The sequence below is a fragment of the Eubalaena glacialis genome, chromosome 1, assembly GCF_028564815.1.
Source record: "Eubalaena glacialis isolate mEubGla1 chromosome 1, mEubGla1.1.hap2.+ XY, whole genome shotgun sequence".
In the NCBI taxonomy this organism is placed as follows: domain Eukaryota; kingdom Metazoa; phylum Chordata; class Mammalia; order Artiodactyla; family Balaenidae; genus Eubalaena; species Eubalaena glacialis.
This window is the reverse complement of record NC_083716.1, coordinates 7,800,098-7,820,591: the sequence shown is the minus strand read 5'-3', so window position 1 is coordinate 7,820,591 and position 20,494 is coordinate 7,800,098. Positions and strand designations below refer to the sequence as shown.

Genomic DNA, 20,494 nt, shown 5'->3' with positions numbered 1-20,494 from the left:
TCCCAACGTAGACATTTTAAATATGAGCTTTATTTTAAATTTAAAGAAACACTGAAAATAAACACTTTATACAAATTATATCAAACACTTAAAACATAATCAGGAATGTTAAACAATAATTCTTAATTCAAAGTAATGACATTCATAGAATACATCTTGGTGCTAGCCAATATGGTGTTTACTTAAATCTAGTATTTTATGTAAGCTTAACCATTAATCCTTCCTAAAATTCAATGACTATGACTCAACTTTATGAGGTTAAGCTAATCTTCTATGCAATACTCTCCTATAACTTTTTCCAAATACAATTTATACCAGCAAGGAAATTATTAAAACATATATAAATTATGCTGAGGGGCTTGATTAAAAGGCTGTCTATATAGAGAGATGCATCTCACCTTAGAAAGCGCGCGCGCACACACACCCACACACCCACACACACACACAAACACACATACACTTAATCGAATATAAGATGCCAGGACATTCTCTTAGTTACGTTACACAGCAAACTGCACGTTTATAAATGTCATTCTATTATGTATGAACTGAAAAACATATATTTTTTAAAAAGCCCTTGACATGGGGGAGTGGAATATGCCTGCATTAAGTGCAGAAACGCAGAGCTTTATGAACTGCCTGTCTCCAGCTGGCTCCCAGGCACCACTGAAAACTGTCACCCTCAGAAAGACAAGATGGTCTTGTTAATGATTTCCACGGCCTCCAGAATCTCATCCTCCTTGATCACAAGTGGAGGTGCAAACCTGATGATATCACCGTGGGTTGGCTTGGCCAGAAGTCCATTATCTCGAAGTCGCAGGCACACCTTCCAAGCATCATAATCTAAAGAAAAACCGTCAAACTTGTATGCTGATCCAAGATAAACGTTGAAACATTCCCTTGCAGCGTGCATGGGCAAGGGCAGCCTGGCAAAACAGAATTCCCAGTACCTAACTCAAGAAACGCAGCTCTGAGTTGCAAGCTTGCTTTGTTCTTACTCTTAAAAATGAAGTTATTTTTCAGCAGTGGTCTGAATGGTATGATTAGACATGGTTTTTGTTAGTTCTTCGTAAGTGAAAAAGACCTAGCAAAAAACTTACATGCTAAGGCAGATGTAATTAATTACACGAAGAACCAATACAAAAAGAACTGGGGTATGACACAGATACCTAACTGGCATAGAATAAGCAATACTCAAAAGGCAGTGAACACTACACATTCCTAACCTGGATTTGCTTCCTGAGCTGGCAGAACTAGACTCTCATCATTTTGACTCTCATGACCCTCAACCCTGGCTGCATCAGAATCACCAAAAGGGCCGCGGCCAGTGTCTGGGCCCCACTCCAGACCCATCAAATCCATATCTCTGCAGCGAGGCTAGGCTTGGATTAATTTGTTAAAAAGCTCCCCAGATGATTCTAAAATGCAGTCAAGGTTAAAATCACTGCTTTAAAAGGAAGGGTTAACTACTGGGCATATACCCTGAGAAAACCATAATTCAGAAAGAGTCATGTACCAAAATATTCATTGCAGCTCTGTTTACAATAGCCAGGACATGGAAGCAACCTAGGTGTCCATCATCGGATGAATGGATAAAGAAGATGTGGCACATATATACAATGGAATATTACTCAGCCATAAAAAGAAATGAAATGGAGGTGTTTGTAATGAGGTGGATGGAGTTAGAGTCTGTCATACAGAGTGAAGTAAGTCAGAAAGAGAAAAACAAATACAGTATGCTAACACATATATATGGAATCTAAGGGAAAAAAAAAAAAGAGGTCATGAAGAACCTAGTGGCAAGATGGAAATAAAGACACAGACCTACTGGAGAATGGACTTGAGGATATGGGGAGGGGGAGGGGTGAGATGTGACAGGGTGAGAGAGTGTCATGGACATGTATACACTACCAAATGTAAAATAGATAGCTAGTGGGAAGCAGCCGCATAGCACAGGGAGATCAGCTCGGTGCTTTGTGACCACCTGGAGGGGTGGGGTGGGGAGGGTGGGAGGGAGGGAGATGCAGGAGGGAGGAGATATGGCAACATGTGTATATGTGTAGCTGATTCACTTTCTTGTAGAGCAGAAGCTAGCACACCATTGTAGAGCAATTATACTTCAATAAAGATGTTTTAAAAAAATAAAAAAATAAAAAAAAATAAGAAAAAAATAAAATAAAATAAAATAAAATAAAATAAAAGGAAGGGTTAGGGCAAGAAAATCCAGCAAGGAACGCTTAAGGATTAGAAATGATGTGTTAGACACTAAACACTAAGTTAAGTGGCAGCTGGGGTTATTTTTATTATCAACATCATCATCATCATTCCTATTATCACTCCTGCTCCTACTACCTCTACTGATATGCAAAGTACGAAAGTGAGTGAGGAAAGGACAGCGAGGAGGAAACGGGACTGCAAAGTGCTCTGTGCAGACTTCCTAACAGAAAATAAACTGAAATCTCCAAGAACTGCATAAATAACCTAAGGCAGAATAACAAATGACTTAAAGAAAGGAAAATAGGTGAAATTAGTTACACGTGCCTTCATGTAGGAAAGACTATATTCTTAAGACCATTAATATAAATCAGGTAATAAGAGTATTAGGCAGAGCCTAAAAGACTTGGTCAATAGGAGGCCAGTCAACAGTTTCAAACAGAGGAAACCAACAACCAGATAAAAATACCAAACGTGTTTGGAGCTCTTCCTATAACAGTAATATCTTGTAAAATATTTTGTCTCCGTACCTTTGGTTTCTCTAATAACAATAGCATTTAATAATCCTTTTCCTCTTACAGCCGTTACAATATCAGAAGGTAGCTTCATGAGTTCATTTCTCAAGATGACACCCATTTTCTCTGCATTTTCAGCAAGGTTTTCTTCTTCCAAAACCTATGTTTGAAGAGAAATTACACAAATGTTAAGATTGCCTTTTCTTTTACGTTGTTCTTTGGAGGGGAATGTGGACTATACGCACAGGGAGAACGTGATCAGATAAAGACCAGAGGGGGCTTCCCTGGTGGCGCAGCGGCTGAGAACCCGCCTGCCAACGCAGGGGATGCGGGTTCGAGCCCTGGTCCGGGAAGATCCCACATGCCGCGGAGCAACTAGGCCCGTGAGCCACAACTACTGAGCCTGCGCGTCTGGAGCCTGTGCTCCGCAACAAGAGAGGCCGCGATAGTGAGAAGCCCGCGCACCGCGATGAAGAGGGGCCCCCGCTCGCTGCAACTAGAGAAAGCCCTCGCACAGAAACGAAGACCCAACACAGCCATAAATAAAAAATAATAATAAATAAATAAATAAATAAAAAGACCAGAGTAACTTAATTTTCATTTCTATTTTCCAAAGCCCTATACCAGTTTGATTTCTAATCATCTAACATACGTTAGCTCAGACAGAGCCTTGCTTTAGTCATAAACCCATAATCAATCTGATTCTGTGGCAAAATAAGGATTAAAATTCGTTTAATGCAACTGATATATTTTCTTCTTAGGTGACTAAATCAATGGACTAAATATACTTTAACTTTTTAACTGCAATAGAGTTCCCTTTGTTTTTTTCCCTAAAAAGTCCATCCTCAGAGATAATAATTTTATGCCTTTTGTAGGCACTTGAGGAATAAGTCTAAAAGCATTCAAATCCACACTTGAACAACAACAAAAACAAAAAGCCACATGTGCTAAGCCAGAGGCTTCACAGGCCAGGCCCGGTCACAGAGCGAGAGTTCTATGTGGACAGGCCAGGGCCTACGGGCCAAAAGCCCCAGGAGACTGCAAACTTGGGAAGCCCCCGGAGGATTCCCGTCTACTAGGCCAAGGTTAAATTACTTTTTGAGAATGCCTTGCCCCTAAACCCTTTCCTCTATACTTCATGTTCTGTAATACTCGGCAATCTTATTACATTTCTTATCACACCAGTGGGCTCAAACCTAAAAGGCACTTCAATGCTACCTCGAGGACTAGCTACTGTACAGCTGCAATCAGTTTTTACCTCCAGGGCCGCAATGGCCACTCGGCAGCCCAGTGGATTGCCACCATACGTTGAACCATGTTCCCCTGGTTTAATGGTCAGCATTATTTCATCATCACACAACACTGCGGATACCTGAAAGACAGACACTTCAGCGCTGACCAAGTCTTTTCTCAGATGAACTCTTCTTATTCTTACCAGGAACACAAATATTTATGAAGCTGATACTAAATTTGACATAAACTTTCAACCAACAAGTGCTACACATCTGCCACCTTAACTAGCAGTGACAAACTGAGTGATGCCCTAACACGTTCCAAGCACATCAGGCACACTTCAATGGCACAGAATAGCATTTTGGAACTAAAAGAAGAAAGCTATTTCTGCAGTGATATAATTTAGAATTCTTTCCCCTCTCAAGGTGAAATGCTTTGTTTAACTGTTTAGAAAACAATGTTCTGCACTATATATTCAGAGCCCTTTAGTCCATACCAATTGTTGGCTCTGAATAGCAAACCCAGGAAAAGAATTACAGTTAAACATTAATTTTTTCCAATCTCTACATTAATCAGTCATGGTTTTAAACAATTAGTAAGAGTATGTCTCTGAACCATGGGAAAAAAGCATAAAGGTCTACAGGAGTACTTTTGGGATAAAATGTTTCCATCCAAAACAAATGCAGCAGAGCAAATCCCAAGGCAAACTCAATTCTTCAGTTAAAATAACTCAGTGGGTCACCCCATGGAACTCTGAAATGTTTTTATTACATGTATTCCAGGTGACCTATATATATATCACACTAAGTAAAACCAAACCATCAGAAAGGCACTATTGTCACAGTCGGCTAATGTAAAAATATCTTAAGGATTCATGAGAATAGGGAAGAGAAAGGGAGGCTGAACATTGGACTTACAGGGTATAAACCACCAGAAAGTGCCTTTCCTAGAAGGACCATATCAGGTCTGACATTTTCGTGATCAACAGCCAGCCATCTACCAGTTCTGGCCAATCCTGTCTGTATTTCATCAGCAATAAACAGAACCTATTGGAAAACAACAAAACAGCATTAATTATCATTTTCATTTCCATAGGGAAATAGTGATCTTTATTTTACTCTTCCCTGCACAAATCTGTCATTCTGACATCCCCTCAGATTTGTGAAAACACTTTAATGACCCACACAACTTCAAGAGTGTCCTGTGAAAACCCTGTAGACACACAGTTATTCCCTGTGTCAGGCCACTCAGTCCCCAGAGGCCCATCTGCACTGTTCTACAAAGTGGTAAGGCACTTAGGCAAAGGGTTTTGTGGGGGGTTTCTGAACATAACTACTCTCTGGGAATAAATTCCCTTGTTTATTCCACAACGTTTATTAGTAAAGAGGGAGAGAGAGCTTAAATTCTGGAGCAAAGGGATACGACAGAGGGTTTGAGAAGGATCAGAGTACAGGCTGCCGGAGCAGAGAGGACGGAACCGTGGTTAGGGCCCAGAAGTCTGCAGCTCTGCCAGGGCCCAGCCACTATTAAGTCAGCTTCTTTGCAGCCTGCTGCTAGAAAGTTCTATCACCACTAGAAAGTTCTGCAGCTCTTAGAATGAAGTCTCCCTCTAGTGGAGAGGTGATGTAATCTTTGCATTTATCCTATTGGCCAAACCCTAAGAGAGGCAGGCAGGTGGGCAGGTGCGCAGGTGGCTGACCTGGTGCTGGGTGCAGAGCTCTCGCACGCCCACAAGGTAGCCTGGATCTGGAACAACAACGCCTGCTTCACCCTGAATTGGTTCCACCATGAACGCGGCAACGTTTGGGTCCTGAAGTGCACGCTACAAAGACAGCATGAAAATGTTTTTAGTAACTTCCTTTCAAACCTATTCGGAAATCTGAAATCACATAATGCACATATTTTCCCATTAAGAATAAGTGTGCAAATTAAGTTTTCACACTAACTTATATTAGTTAATTATAACTTATATTACTGACTTCAAAGTATAACTTTTCTGACTGACATTCAATTACCAAAAGCTCTAAATACCTCAGCTTTAAGCTACTCCATCCTTTATTTTCTAATATATACTTAAATGTACTGTAAATAAAAACTAATGAGGGACTTCCCTGGTGGCACAGTGGTTAAGAATCCACCTGCCAATGCAGGGGACACGGGTTCGAGCCCTGGTCCGGGAAGATCCCACATGCTGCGGAGCAACTAAGCCCATGCGCCACAACTACAGAGCCTGCGCTCTACAGCCCGTGAGCCACAACTACTGAGCCCACGTGCCACAACTACTGAAGCCTGCACACCTAGAGCCTGTGCTCAGCAACAAGAGAAGCCACTGCAATGAGAAGCCCACGCACCGCAACGAAGAGTAGCCCCTGCTCGCCACAACTAGAGAAAGCCTGCGCGCAGCAACAAAGACCCAACACAGCCAAAAATAAATAAATAAATAAATAAATTTATAAAATTAAAAAAAAATAATAATAATGAAAGTGGCCTTTTAAAAAGCCATTAAAGGGAATTCCCTGGTGGTCCAGGGGTTAAGACTCTTTGCTTCCACTGCACGGGGGCACAGGTTTGATCCCTGGTCAGGGAAATAAGATCCCACAAGCCGCAAAGCCAAAAAAAAAAAAAAATTAAATAGATACATTAAAAGTGTATCTTTTTACTTTACAATTCTTCCACTTCATAATTTTAAAAAGCTGGCTGAATGGCTGAAAACTGACTAATTTGGTCTATTAAAGTAATTAACAGGTAATACCCAAGTTAATACTTATGCAGGAGATACATCTAAAGTGGTTAGTTGGTTGTCAGGATTAGACCACAGAACCTGGTTTCCCCATGTTGGAAACTTGGAAACTAACTGACCATTACAGAGAACAAGCGTGAATCTTGGCCTAACTTTAATACAACAGATTCTCAGTACAATCATATATCTGTTTTTAATTCATACATTCAACAAATTTAAGTTCTATTTACTATGAACTAAAGCACCATGATGCTAAATGAAGTACCTCAAGAGCAGGCAGATCATTATATGGAATGATTTCGAAACCTGGCATAAATGGTCCAAAACCATCGTAACTGGTTGGGTCTGTGGAACTGGAGATAGCAGACAATGTTCTACCCCAAAAGTTTCCAGCTAGAAAGAAGAAATAAACAGTCATTATTTCAATCAAACCCCCCAATGTAATAAGCACTGTTCCCCCCAAAATGCCCTAAGAAGCTTGATTTTCAAAAAAGCAAGGGTTTGCTTTAGAGAGCCTCCAGTGAGCTCATTTGTTTAAACAAAATCTGATAGTAAACACCCTGGTTCATATGACTGAGGTCTGGCCTTGCAATTACTATTTTAGGCACTTCTCTACTGAGCCTCCGAAGTGTAATATATAGCCCCTAAGGATAGGTATTTGTCTTTTCTTTCAATAATCCCAAACCCTAACAAGTGAAGCATTCAATGCATGTTTTTCTAGAGACGGTTTTTCTAGACACATTCATTATAGTGATATGAGAAAGAGACTACCCTTCATAGAGAATTAGCAGTTTTCCTTTTAAAAATCCAACACTACAGGCTAACTATTCAATAGAATGAATTTTAAATTTCATTTGGATAGAATATCCTCAAGCAGTCCGAACACTTTCAATTTGCCTTCCTTGCTAAGTTGTTATGTGCTAAAAGACAGACATCTGCCTCTGTTCAGGAACGATTTTTACCCATTAATTTATTTCATTAATAATCTGAGGACTGATTAATAATGTCAGGCACTGTTCTAGGTGTCAGGGATAGAATGACGACGGGCAAGCTCCCTGCCCTCAATGAGCTTCTATGCTAATAGGGAAGAAACACATCAACATAAACTAGTGAAGCAAATGCACAACATAATTTCGATGTGGTTAAACCCAAGGAAGAAAAGAAACAGTAGAATAAGAGAGGCTTGGAGGGTCTCCCACGTGTTGTGTTTTGTTTTGTTTTTTAATATCTTCCCACCACTTCTGCCAGCAGCAACTCAAATAATCCAGTACTGAATTATTCTAAGTTGGCTTCAAAGCATCCATAAATACTACCCTTGCAAAGCCTCTCTCAGCTATGAGTACTACGAATAATCCCCACTTGCCTTGTCCACAAGCAACAGCATATTGATTCTGCCCAGACTTAAGACAAAACGCACACTAGACCATAAGCCTATTTGCTCTCCTGCATCGGCCTCAGGAGTCTCACGCCCCGCAGCTTACCCAGCAGTATAAGGGACGTGCAGCTGGGGACAGTCTTCTGTCTCCACCCACTGACTCACCAGCTTCTTTCAACACCTGGGTGAAACACCTTTGCACCCTGTGCTAATGTGAGAGAGACTGGACACAGTCTGTAAGAACGAAATCACCAGAAATGCCATTTTTGTTTGCAAGAGACAGCTTCGTTGTCCTACAACTAAGGCACAAGATTCCAAAATGGCAGACCACAGAGCTGTGCAGAGACTTCGGAAACAGGAATCTGTCACCCCCACCCCCAAACACCAACTACGGCTGGCCATTAGATGAACTCTGGATTCTGTTATATTATGGGGTTTATATAATTTAACTGCGTGTGTCCCCAAGGCAAAATATTTAATGATTTCAACCATCACAAAAATGAATCTTGACCATGTGCAGTGACAAACTTACCCATACTTTATGTTTTAAAAAATTAAAATCAGAGCTTTAAAAAAAAAGTCAGAACCTATCCATTGACCATCATTATCAAGATCCCCAAAGTCAGTCTATATGGATAATCTGGATTAACTGTTGGTCTCCTCAGTCAGGATTCAAGTCATTCCTCTCAACCATTCACAGAAATATACCCAGGGCAACTCCAGCCCTCCTCTTCCAGCAGCTTCTAATGACATGATACAGTAATCCTCAAATACTAAGATTCAATCATCGGATCATACCTAGGACACGGCCCCACCTGAACACAACCCAACGTCAACAACCTCACAAAAGTGCTCCATCGGCAAGACCGTCTAATTAATCAGAGAACTGCTATGAAAAAAATCAGATAAGCAGATGGGAAGCAAATCATACAGTCACTCATTTTAGGGAGGGAGGAGTAGGGAGTTATTTCGGAGAGAAAAATCCCACATATGAAGAAATACTTGGAAATAAACCCAAGAAAAGGAAATCCTTCCATTTTTATGAAACATTCAACAATTAACATACGATACATGAGGCAAACACATCTGAAATATTTCATCAGTAAATTAAAATGGTAACTGATATTGTACGTTTTGATCACAGCAGTTAATGGTGAATTTCACATACCTGCAAAAACAATCTTTGCTTTGTATTTCGGGATCCCCTTCACGGTATATCCCCATCTACGAGCAAGTTTGCAAGCAGTCTCTCCAGCCTCCACTCCTACCAAAAGAGAACACCTCTCAGTTTTAAAAAATGTTTTAAACTATCGGAAAATTACAAGATTTTCTCGGCTATTTAACAAAAAAAAAAAAAAAAAAGGAAGTATTTACCTGTATTCATGGGAAGAACTTTGTGGTAGTTGAAAAGTTTGGTGACATACTCTTCGTATTCACCGAGCACGTTATTGTAGAAGGCCCTAGATGTTAAGGTCAATTTGTCCGCCTGACTTTTCAAAGCATTCACAATCTTTGGATGACAATGCCCTTGGTTGACAGCACTGTAGGCACTCAGAAAGTCAAAATATTTTCTGCCTTCTAAATCCCATACATAAACACCTAAAATATATAAGGAAAATAACTCTAGAAAAATCACTACATTACATGAAGTTCAAAGACTAAGACTGCTAGCCAGGGACTTCCCTGGAGGTCCAGTGGTTAAGACTCTGCGCTTCCACTGCAGGGGGCACGGGTTAGATTCCTGGTCGGGGAACAACAACAACAAAAAAAAGACTAAGACTGCTAGCCAGCCCTCTGAATACCTACATATGAACCTTTAGTTAACATAGAATTGTGGTTAAGGCATGTTTTAGCTCAAGCATAATAAACTTTGGTTTAAAAGGAATTATATTTTATCTGTCCAGCTTCAAATTACACATTTAACAAAAACAGCCTAACAAGGAACTTCCCTGGTGGCACAGTGGTTAAGACTCCGAGCTCCCAATGCCGGGGGCCGGGGCTCAATCCCTGGTCAGGAAACTTGATCCCACACGCATGCCACAATTAAGAGTTCCCATGCCACAACTAAGTAAGCCCGCGAGCTGCAACTGAGGAGCCCGCCTGCTGCAACAAAGACCCGGCGTAACCAAATAAATTAATTAAATAAATAAATATAAAAACAAAAAAACACCATTAAAAAAAACCCCACATAACAAGAAGAGATTTTATAACTCTGGAGTGAAACCTTTATTCCTGGAAAACTGGAACCTTTATTCCTGGAAAACTGAAGTTTGGAATTTAAAGCTGGTGTTTAAAGGAAGAAGTTATACATAACATAAAAATCACAACTGGTTGACTGTAAAAACCAACAGAATGGGAAAAAATATTTCCAAATCATATATCTATCTAGTAAGGATCTAGTATCCAGAACTCCTACAACTCAACAACAAGACATACAACCCAATTAAAAAATGGGCAAAGAACTTGAATGGACATTTCTCCAAAGAAGGTATACAAATGACCAACAAGCACATGAAAAGATGCTGAATATCATCAGTCATTAGAGAAATGCAAACCAAAACCACAATGATAGCATTTTACGCCCACTAGGATGGTTATTTTCTTAAAAAGGAAAACAAGAATTGGCAAGGATGTGGAGAAATTGAAACTCTCATATATCACTAGCTGGAATGTAAATGGTGCAAGAGCTGTTGAAAACAGTTTGGTGGTTCCTCAACAAGTTAAACATAAACTACCATATGACCCAGCAATCCCACTCCTAGGAAGAAGGGGAAGAAAAAAGAAGTGGAAGACAGGTGTTCAAACAGAAATGTGTACACCAATGCTCACAGCAGCAGTATTCGAAATAGCCAAAAGGTGGGAATAACCCAAACATTCATCAACTGATGAATGGACAAACATGTGGTGTATCCATAAAATGAATATAATTCAACCATAAATAGCAATGAAGTACTAACGCATGCTACAACATGGATAAACCTTGAAAACATTGTGCTAAGTGAAAGAAGCCAGACACAAGAGGTCACATATTGTCTGATTCCACTCATATGAAATATCCAGAATAGGCAAATCTACAGAAACAGAGAACAGATTAGTAGCTGCCAGGTTCTAGGGGAAGGAAGGAATGGGGAGTGACTGTTTAATGTGTATGGGGTTTCCTTTTGGGATAATAAAAAAACTTCTAGAACAAGCTAGAGGTGATAGTTGTACAACATTGTAAATGTACTTAATGCCACTGAACTGCACGGTTAAAATGGTAAATTTCATGTCATGTACATTTTACAACAATTTTTTTAAGTTGATCATAGATATTAAAATGTATTAGGGGCTTAACACCTAATTTTTACCATGTACTTAACATACTGTGGTAGGTGCTTTTGTCCCTTATCTCATCAAAAACCCCCTATGGGTGTTACCATCCCTGTAGTACAGAGTAGGTGCTTAGATTATAACTAGCCCCAGCTGGCACACATGCCACCAGGACTCGAACCCAGGCAGTCAGATTCTAGAGTGCACTCTGCTACTGTAAGTAAAGAATACTTGTGCAAACCAAACTGCTTCCAATTTTGTAATATATAAACCTAGATTTTCATTTGTTCAGAAGGAGCTTTATCTATACTACAGTACTGGTCCCAAATAAAAAATACAGGCAAATGATTAAAATGTTTAATACTCTTATGCATCATCTTCTGGCCAAAAGCTAAGTAATAAACTCTGGCTTTATTTGGTTATGGTTGTTATTTCAAAATGTGGATTAAATCACCATTTGGCAACAATCAGTAATCATTTATTCAGGTAAGAATCATTAATGGATGCTAAAAGTGGGAGCAAAAATTTGATGAGTAACAGGATATTTGCAGTCTCAAATCATGTCTCCACAAGACATTTAAAAGGGAAAAATAGAACTTTACAATGGAGAAGCCTGGCAGACACTACCTGACCAGTCAACCCCAAATTGAGGTTTATACTAAAAATTATTGGCCTGTACTCTCCAAAAATATCAAGGTCAAGAAGACAAAGACTGAGGAATTGTTCTGGATTAGACTAAACAGACCTGAAAACTGAATACAACCCAGGATCTGAGATTTTCTTTTGCTACTCAGGACAACAAGTGAAATCTGCATCAGGGCTGTAGATTAGAGAATAGTGCTGTGTCAATGTTCATTTCCTGATCTTGATAATTACACTCTGTTATGTAAGAGAAAGTCCTTGTGTTTCAGGAAAGGCACACTAAGTATTTAGGAGCAAGGAGGCATCATGTCTGCAACTTCCTCTCAAACAAGTTCAAGAAAAAAAATGTATTGTGTATGTGTGTCTGGAGAGAAAAAGAAGATTAAGCAAATGTGGTAAAACGGTTAGCGCTTGGGAAATCTGGGTGAAGAGTAAAAGAAAATTTTAGATACTACTGTTGCAGCTTTTAAGTCTAAAATTATGCCAAAATAAAAGTTAAAGGAAAAAATGACAGCAATATTCCAGTACTTTCTTTATGTATCGTACATTCCCTCCTGGCAAGGTCCATCATGACTCTGCAGTCCCCATAGTACCTAACACAGCAAGCACCAGACACTCAAAAATGTTGAATTAACCGTATCTGCAATATAGAAATTAAATGCATCTGGAAAAATATATAGTGAGAAAATATAAAAGCAACTTTTACAAAAATGTAAAGCAAGTAAAAGGGGCGGGGGTGGGAAGGGTTGGAACATACCTTTCCCTCTCTCCAGGGCTACAGGTAAAGGGTGGTAGTTGTGGGCACCATATTTAGATTCCCGTTCAAAAATGTAATCAGAGGATGGAGGGCCTTGGACTGTTTTTTTAGTTGCAACAGATGTAGCAGAAGCCACTGAAGAATGAACTCCACGAAGGACAGCAACAGTCTGCAAACGTGCTAGTTTGGAAAACATGATGTCCTTCAAGTAGGAATATCACCAACCTGTCCAAAGAAAAGAGAAGGCATAGAGAATAAGAATCTCCCAAGAGCAGACATGTCAACTCATGAACTATGTGTTGAACATTTACCAAAGAATCAGAAAAATAAAGAGAGAACTAAGGTGATAACTGTAAATGGAAAGTAACCTTTAAAAATTGTATTTAAATTTTTAATTAAAAAACTAAAATAAAATGAAAAAACAAAAAAGAGAACTAAGACAACCTCTGTCTTTGGGGAGCTTGAAGGCCAACAAAGGGAACAAGTATATGAACATTGACATTAAACCCCAACAAGTGGGATGTGCACAAAGTGCTCCGGGCTAGAAGTCTAAGAGAACAAGCAAGAACGATAAAAAACAGAAGGGCTTTTACTTTTCACGAACACCCTTCTGTACCACCTGACGGTCTCTGGGGCAGTCAGGCAAGGCTGAACAGCACAGGGCCTAAAGAGCTGAACAACCATTCAAAAGGTATTTATGCGCGGGTGTAAGACTCTCAGCTGGATCGCAGATTAGAGCCCAGAGGCGGCAGAGACCAAATCAGAGAAGCCGGCTGCCCAGGGGGTAGTCATGGGGGAGGCGACAGAGGGACTGAGAACTACTTTGCATATCTACTTGGCCCTTGTGTAAAGAGTGAGGAAATTAGGGAAGAATTTGGTTTCTACAAAGATAACAGGGACCATCCTAAAGCAAAAACAATAGGGGTGGGGAGGAAAAAGTGATTTCTTGGGGGATGGGAAAGGCTTTTTAAGTTTAAAGACAGAAACTACAAAAGGTAAAATCAGTTATTTAGCCACAATTATCTAAAATTTCTATAGGTCAAAATTATCATAAACAAAGGTGAAAGGTAAAAAGATGGGGAAAAAAGTTTTTTCATTTATAACAAATAGCCTTTGAAGAGCTTTTACAGTTAAGTGAAACAGACCAAAAACAAAACAAAACATATGAGATGAAAAGGTACAACTCCCAAGAGAAACCGTCTACTCTGCTAGGATGGCTGTTTCTATAAAATTAATCCCCAGAAAAATCTGCACCACAAAAGCAACTATTTAAATGAGAAAAAGGCATTTAGGAGCTAGAGAACATCAAACCGTTGATACAACGAGCTAAAAAGTTTAGTAATAAATCCTAAATATCACTGAGCAAACTGGCATTTATTCAAATCTATTTATATATTATTTCAGCTTCATAGCTTCTCTCATCCCACCAGCACCAGCCCTAGAAGCAGCCCTCACCACAGTGCTTCACACGGCTGCATAACCATTAATAGTCATAATAAGCCATGAAGTACAGACTGAGCCACAGAAGAAACCAAGAATAACAAGGAAATTGGGGAAAATACAGAGCAATGATGTCGGGGGAGGGGAGAATGTTTTTTAAAGATACATTCAAGATGAGTGGAAAGTTGCCAAACACTAGGCATACTTAATATGTCTATACTTATTTTTTAAAAAGACTAGTTAACTCATCTTTCAACAGAACTCTATTAATGACACGTCAGACCACGCAGTATCTCCCAGCACTCAGTCTGCGCTGCCCAATTAGCAAAACCTAATACTTGGAGTTTGGCTTGCTTCCCTTTCAACTTGGCACTACCCAGTAAATCCAGTATGTTCAGGAATCCGCTACACAAAATCCAGCACTCTGGTTTGCCAAGACCCACCAGCTAACCCTTCTTCCCACAGTTCAGATTAGAATACAGATTTTTAACCCGAGATCCAGGGACGGTCTTCAGAGGGTCCAATAACTACTGAAATAAAGTGCAGAATTATATGCATAAGTGCATTTTTTTAAGGAGAAGGTCCCTAATTTCCACCAGATTTTATTTAAAAGAACTACGTATTAACAACAAAAAAGTTACGTAAGAATCATTACACTGGAGATAGCCGCTAGCAAAAATGCAAAAATTCTAGTTACACTACACAGAACTTCCCCAAAATACTAAGTCTAAAACATTGATTTTAACTCTATTTCTTGAGTAGAGACTCAGTAAGAATTAATGCTCTGTTTGACCAACTAAAAAGTCAAAACAACACATTAATTTTTGCCTTGATCAAATTAGCAGTAATACACAGAGCTACTTAGATATACTTTAAACTGAAACACTTTCTGAAAAGAACCGTAACCATAATAAAAGCCTTAGAAATGTTTGTGCTCTAAGACCACTAATTTCACTCTCAAGATTCTATCCTAAAGAAACACTCAGGAACGTAGCAAAACATTCATAAATAAAAGATGCTCGGGGCTTCCCTGGTGGCGCAGTGGTTGAGAATCCGCCTGCCAATGCAGGGGACACGGGTTCGAGCCCTGGTCCGGGAGGATCCCACATGCCGCGGAGCCACTGGGCCCGTGCGCCACAACTACTGAGCCTGCGCTCTAAAATCCGCGAGCCACAACACAACTACCGAGCCTGCACGCCACAACTACTGAGCCTGCGCTCTAGAGCCCACGAGCCACAACTGCTGAGCCCACGTGCCACAGCTACTGAAGCCCGCATGCCTGGAGCCCATGCTCTGCAACAAGAGAAGCCACCGTAAAGAGAAGAATGCGTACGGCATAGAAGAGTAGCACCCGCTCGCCGCAACTAGAGAAAGCCCGCGCACAGCAACGAAGACCCAACGCAGCCAGAAATAAAATAAACAAAAATAAATTTTAAATATATATATATTATATATATATATATATAAAACTACAACTTACTAACAAAAGAGTAACATCCAAAACATTACTAATACTCGTGCTTAATTAAGGTTCTTAAGGTGAACTCTGAATATTTAATTCGAGGGGTCCTGTGGTCCGATGCATCAGATGCACTAGGGCCCTGTAGGCACATTTCTATTCAAAAACCTTCTGGGTTCAAGTTACTGTGCCTGGCACAACACAAGAAATACCAGAACAGAATTAAGGAGGGCTTAAACCAGCCAACATCAACAACTTCCCCTTCCAGACAGGCCTGGAAAACCAGGAGAGGAGAGCGTAAGCGCCTCAGCGTTTGGAGATTAGGATGTAAATTCTAGCTGAGGCTATTAAGAGTAACTATTTGGATGATTTTGTCAATTTTTTTTTAGCTTCAATGTCCCCATTTGCAAAATGAAGTTGAAGCCATTCAAGGCCATTACTGAGGATTAAATGAGATCGTTTTAGAGCACCAAACTTAGCACAAAATAGCCACTCAGTTAGTTCCCTCTTAAATTCGTAAGGGAATTAGCCAATTTCTGCAATATAAAAAAAAACAGTGCCAGGGTTTCTTTTTTAAACTGCAGCTTTTGTTCTTCTAAAAAATTTTTTCTATTGAAAAAAAAAATTATAAACACAAGAAAATGATCTACAGTTCCATATTTAGGAGGTAACCATTAACTCTTAACTTTTTTCTATGCATAAAAACTATACACATTAGCTTTTCACCCTTCCCTAGGGAATTTACCACATTAGACCTTCTGAAGGCTCCCAGGACCCTTGCACAGATTTTTGTCACAGGTCCTAACACTGCAGGACACTTGTTTTCACACCTGTCCCCTTACTAGAATCCTACTAGGCTCCTTAAAAGGACAGTAACTATGTCTTAAAATTCGCTTTGCATCCCCAGAACCTAGCCCAGGTTTGGGGATTCCTTGTCTGTCAAATAAACAAGGTCATTCCTAGACAGACTTAGGACTTGCGAGGGAGTCAAGGCAGTGACAAATAGCAAGGCCATCCAGAGAGATAATTAAATCATCCACTGCTAACAGACAGAGCTGAGTCTAACTCTTAACAGGAGGCTAGCATGACATCAACAAGAATGATCTTTCCATCAAGAGTTCACTTCATTAGATCATTTCACTCCAGGCTGTGCATTTAACTTAGGCCCACACTCAGGTCCTGGAGAAGAGGACAAATTGTTATTGACAGCAAAAATTTTAACACTGAATGTTTTCAGTAATACAATTAACAAGGTCCTTCTTCAAGCTACTATTGGCCAATCTAATCCATCCTATATATACTAGAACATACCTAAAATAGAATTCCATAAAACGCTGCATTTTGAAGAGTTAATTTAGCATACACTTATGAAATACAATTTTTTTAAATCACTCTAAAAGAAAAACCAGCATTAAATTCATCAAAAAGCCACTTAAAATATTCCACTTGAGGAAGAAATTTGGTTTTACTACATTTGTCAAATATTTACCTTTCTTGAGGCAACCATTCAAAAGTACAGTCCTTTTTGGAAAGTTCTGCCAACAAAAGTTTTTTGGCCTTTTTTTTTTTTTTTTTTTTTACATAATCTGGCTCAAAGTCAGCTCAAGTGCGCCACCGGCAAACACCTTAAGCATTACTACTGAAAAAGGATTGGCTCCATTAGATCATTCCCTCCACACACCTCCAAAATCCACTCATCACTATTTTTAAATGTAGATTTCACCCATCCCCAGGAACTCAGGAAAGGGCATCAAATATGCCCACAAGTAATTGTAATAAAGGCAGAGAGTGGGGGTGGAAATACAAATATAGCTTCTTTGAGGAAAAAAACGTCTTTTCAAGAATTTTTACCATTCAAAGTTATACTGGGTTTGGGACTTCCCTGGTGGCGCAGCGGTTAAGAATCCGCCTGCTGATGCAGGGGACACCGGTTCGCTCCCTGGTCCGGGAAGATCCCACATGCCCGTGCGCCACAACTACTGAGCCTGTGCGCCACAACTACTGAAGCCCACGCACCTAGAGCCCGTGCTCCGCAACAAGAGAAGCCACCGCAATGAGAAGCCTGCACACCACAATGAAGAGTAGCCCCTACTCGCCGCAACTAGAGAAAGCCGGTGTGCAGCAACAAAGACCCAATGCAGCCAAAAATAAATAACTTTATTTTTTTTTAAAGTTATACTGGATTTTTGGGGAGCAGATTCAAAACTTATCTTGAACACCATGGAAAAACTGCAAACCCAAAACAATAAGCTTTATTATTTAAATCTTATTCTTATTAAAAGATTTTACTTTCCTACTTGGACCTTTTTCATAGTCAGGAACTAGATTCTCTGAAGACGGTACCAGGATATTTTAATGAAAGAAGTCTATTGTTTCTTTCAGATGAGTAAGATGAAGAATTTGGATTACATACCTAAAGAACAGCTCCAAATTCAAATTGAGAGAACTAGTTTACCTACAGAAACTCTTACTCTTAGAAATCCGAAGATTTAGAATTGAGAACCTGGAGTTTAGTCATTTCTTAAAGCCACTTCATTCCAAAGTCACTCCTCCGTCTTTTCCGCCTTAATTTATCACCTTATCAAAGAGGTAAAACTGAACACCAAGAAGGTAAGAGATACAGTGAGAAAGGGAGGAGGCTGTGGGTCACGGAGCACAAGTGTCCCAATGAAATCAACCAGAATTTATTTATGCTCAGCACTGTTGGCAAAGAATCTCGAGGGAGGAAGTCTTCGTGCTGAAAGCCCTGTTGACCCCAATCCCCTGACACCATGCAATTAAACATGCACGTTACTGTAAGGTAAGGCTCTACTTCTGACTTTTTTATTTGGACAAAGGCTGGAAGGGAAAAGAAGATAGGTTGGGTGAGGGGAGAGATGGGCAGGTAGGCTGCAGGGCCAAGGAGCTGCCCGGAAGGACTCGAACCCAGTCTCGATAGTCGGCGCCGCCCCCGGAGGCAAAAATTTACCGTTTACTGAGCAGTCCCGCGTGTCCAGAATGCGCTCTCCTGGCCGACTTCAGGAACACAGTGTGCTCGCGGGGCCCACAGCCCCGGTCCCACGCGCCGGCGCCCTAAAGGCTTCCTCCCCGGAAACCCGGAGGCGCCCGAGAGGCTCAGGGTCGAGGCGCAGAGACCCCGGGGCCCCTGGGGCCGCGGCACGGGTTCGTGGACTGCGGGCCGGGAGGGCAGAGAGCCCGCCCCCATGGGCCGCGCGGCGAGGGGCCGGCCCGGCTCCGCCCGCTCGGGCAGGCGGAGGTGCCACATCCACAGCCTCTCTCTCCCTGCCTCCCTCGCCCGCTGCTCCCTGCCGGGATGCGCCGCGCCCCTGCCCGCCCGGATTGCGTGCGGGCCGGCTGCTCTCCGACCCGCGATACCCCACTGCCCACCGCCGGCAGCGCAAACCCGCTGCGGAGGCGGAGCCTGCCTGCCGGTCACGGCCCAGCACGCCCCCTCAGCCGGCTCCCCCCGAACCCGGGACCGGAGCCGCCCACGCCAGCCCCCCGACCCGCCGTGGCCCGGGGCGCCGGGAACCCACCCCAGCCCCGGCCCCGCGGCGCCTGCGCGGATACCTGGCGACACCTCGGAGGCCGGCCCGGGACACGCGGCGTCAACTGAGCAACTGCAGCGATGGCGACACGTCACAGACCTTAAGATGAGGCTTCTGCCCCGCCCCCGGGACGCCCTCGCTTCCCATTGGCTGGCGGCGGAGGGCTGAGCACCAATCGCCGTGGGCCCGCCCCCCGCCCCGCCGCTGCGCATCCCAGACTCCTACTGGGACCGCAGGTTCGAGCCCCTCCCGCGCCCTCAGGGCCGAGCTGTTCCGGGCCGCCATCGGCTCACTGCGTTCGGGCGCCTGCCTCGAGAGGGCCTTTCCCTCGGTCGCTCACTGCCCTCCCTTTGTTGGCGGGAAAACAAGGTCCGAAGGGATGAAACGTTGGTTGGGCCCCCGCCTCGCGGGGCTGGACGGCAGGCTGGACTTCCAGCCCTGCGTTTCCCAGCCGCGCTCCCAGGCCTTTGCCTCGCAGAGCCTTACGTGTGTGCCGCGCCAGCCCATCCCGGCCCCAGGCAAAGTCGCGCCCACCATGTTCTTGAACCCTGGTGTGCTGTAGTGCTGTTGCGCTTCTGAACCCATCTGCATAAGTCATCACTGCAGTGGAAAACACACTGTCCACCTCCTCGTGGTTGCTGGCAGATACTGAAATGATGGCAACACACTCTGTAAGTTTGTCTGCGGCGCCCTCCACAACCCGTTAGAAACGCAGAACTGAGAATGGATAGGCCAGTATAACCTCAGTTTAGAATCATGAGGGAGGGCGTCCCTGGTGGCGCAGTGGTTAAGAATTCGCCTGCCAATACAAGGGACATGGGTTCGAACCCTGGTCAGGAAAGATCCCACCTACCTCGGAACAACTAAGCCTACATGTTACAACTACTGAGCCTGTGCTCAAGAGCCCGTGCTCCGCAACAAGAGAAGCCACAGCAATGAGAAGTCCGTGGGCACCACAACGAAGAGGAGCCCCTGCTTGCCTGAAGACCCAATGCAGCCAAAAATAAATAAATTTATTTTTTAAAAAAAAGAATCATAAGGGACCTGGACACCGTGAAGTCTACACCATATAAAAAAATTTTTTTAACTTTAGTTATTTATTTAAAATTTATTTTTTTAATCTATTTATTTTTGGCTGTGTTGGGTCTTTGCTGCTGCTCGCGGGCTTTCTCTAGTTGCGGCGAGCGCACAGGCTTCTCATTGCGGTGGCTTCTCTTGTTGCGGAGCATGGGCTCTAAGTGCGCAGGCTTCAGTAGTTGTGG

At 42.1% G+C, this 20,494-nt stretch overlaps 1 protein-coding gene across 2 annotated transcripts; it reads right to left on the bottom strand.

Moving 5' to 3' along the window:
* Window positions 1-19,300, bottom strand: OAT (ornithine aminotransferase). 2 transcript variants are annotated; one of them, XM_061192352.1, is made up of 10 exons: window positions 19,255-19,300; window positions 12,786-13,010; window positions 9,452-9,676; window positions 9,246-9,341; window positions 6,968-7,095; window positions 5,662-5,784; window positions 4,880-5,008; window positions 3,988-4,101; window positions 2,745-2,889; window positions 1-843 (listed from the first exon to the last, which is right to left on the bottom strand). In XM_061192352.1, the coding sequence occupies exons 2-10, from the start codon at window positions 12,979-12,981 to the stop codon at window positions 683-685; spliced, it is 1,317 nt and encodes a 438-aa protein (XP_061048335.1). In that variant the 5' UTR covers window positions 12,982-13,010; window positions 19,255-19,300; the 3' UTR covers window positions 1-682. The 2 variants fall into 2 exon arrangements, with proteins under 2 accessions (XP_061048335.1, XP_061048344.1); XM_061192361.1 differs by lacking the exon at window positions 19,255-19,300 and adding an exon at window positions 19,221-19,243.
* Between the last annotated feature and the right edge of the window lie 1,194 nt (window positions 19,301-20,494).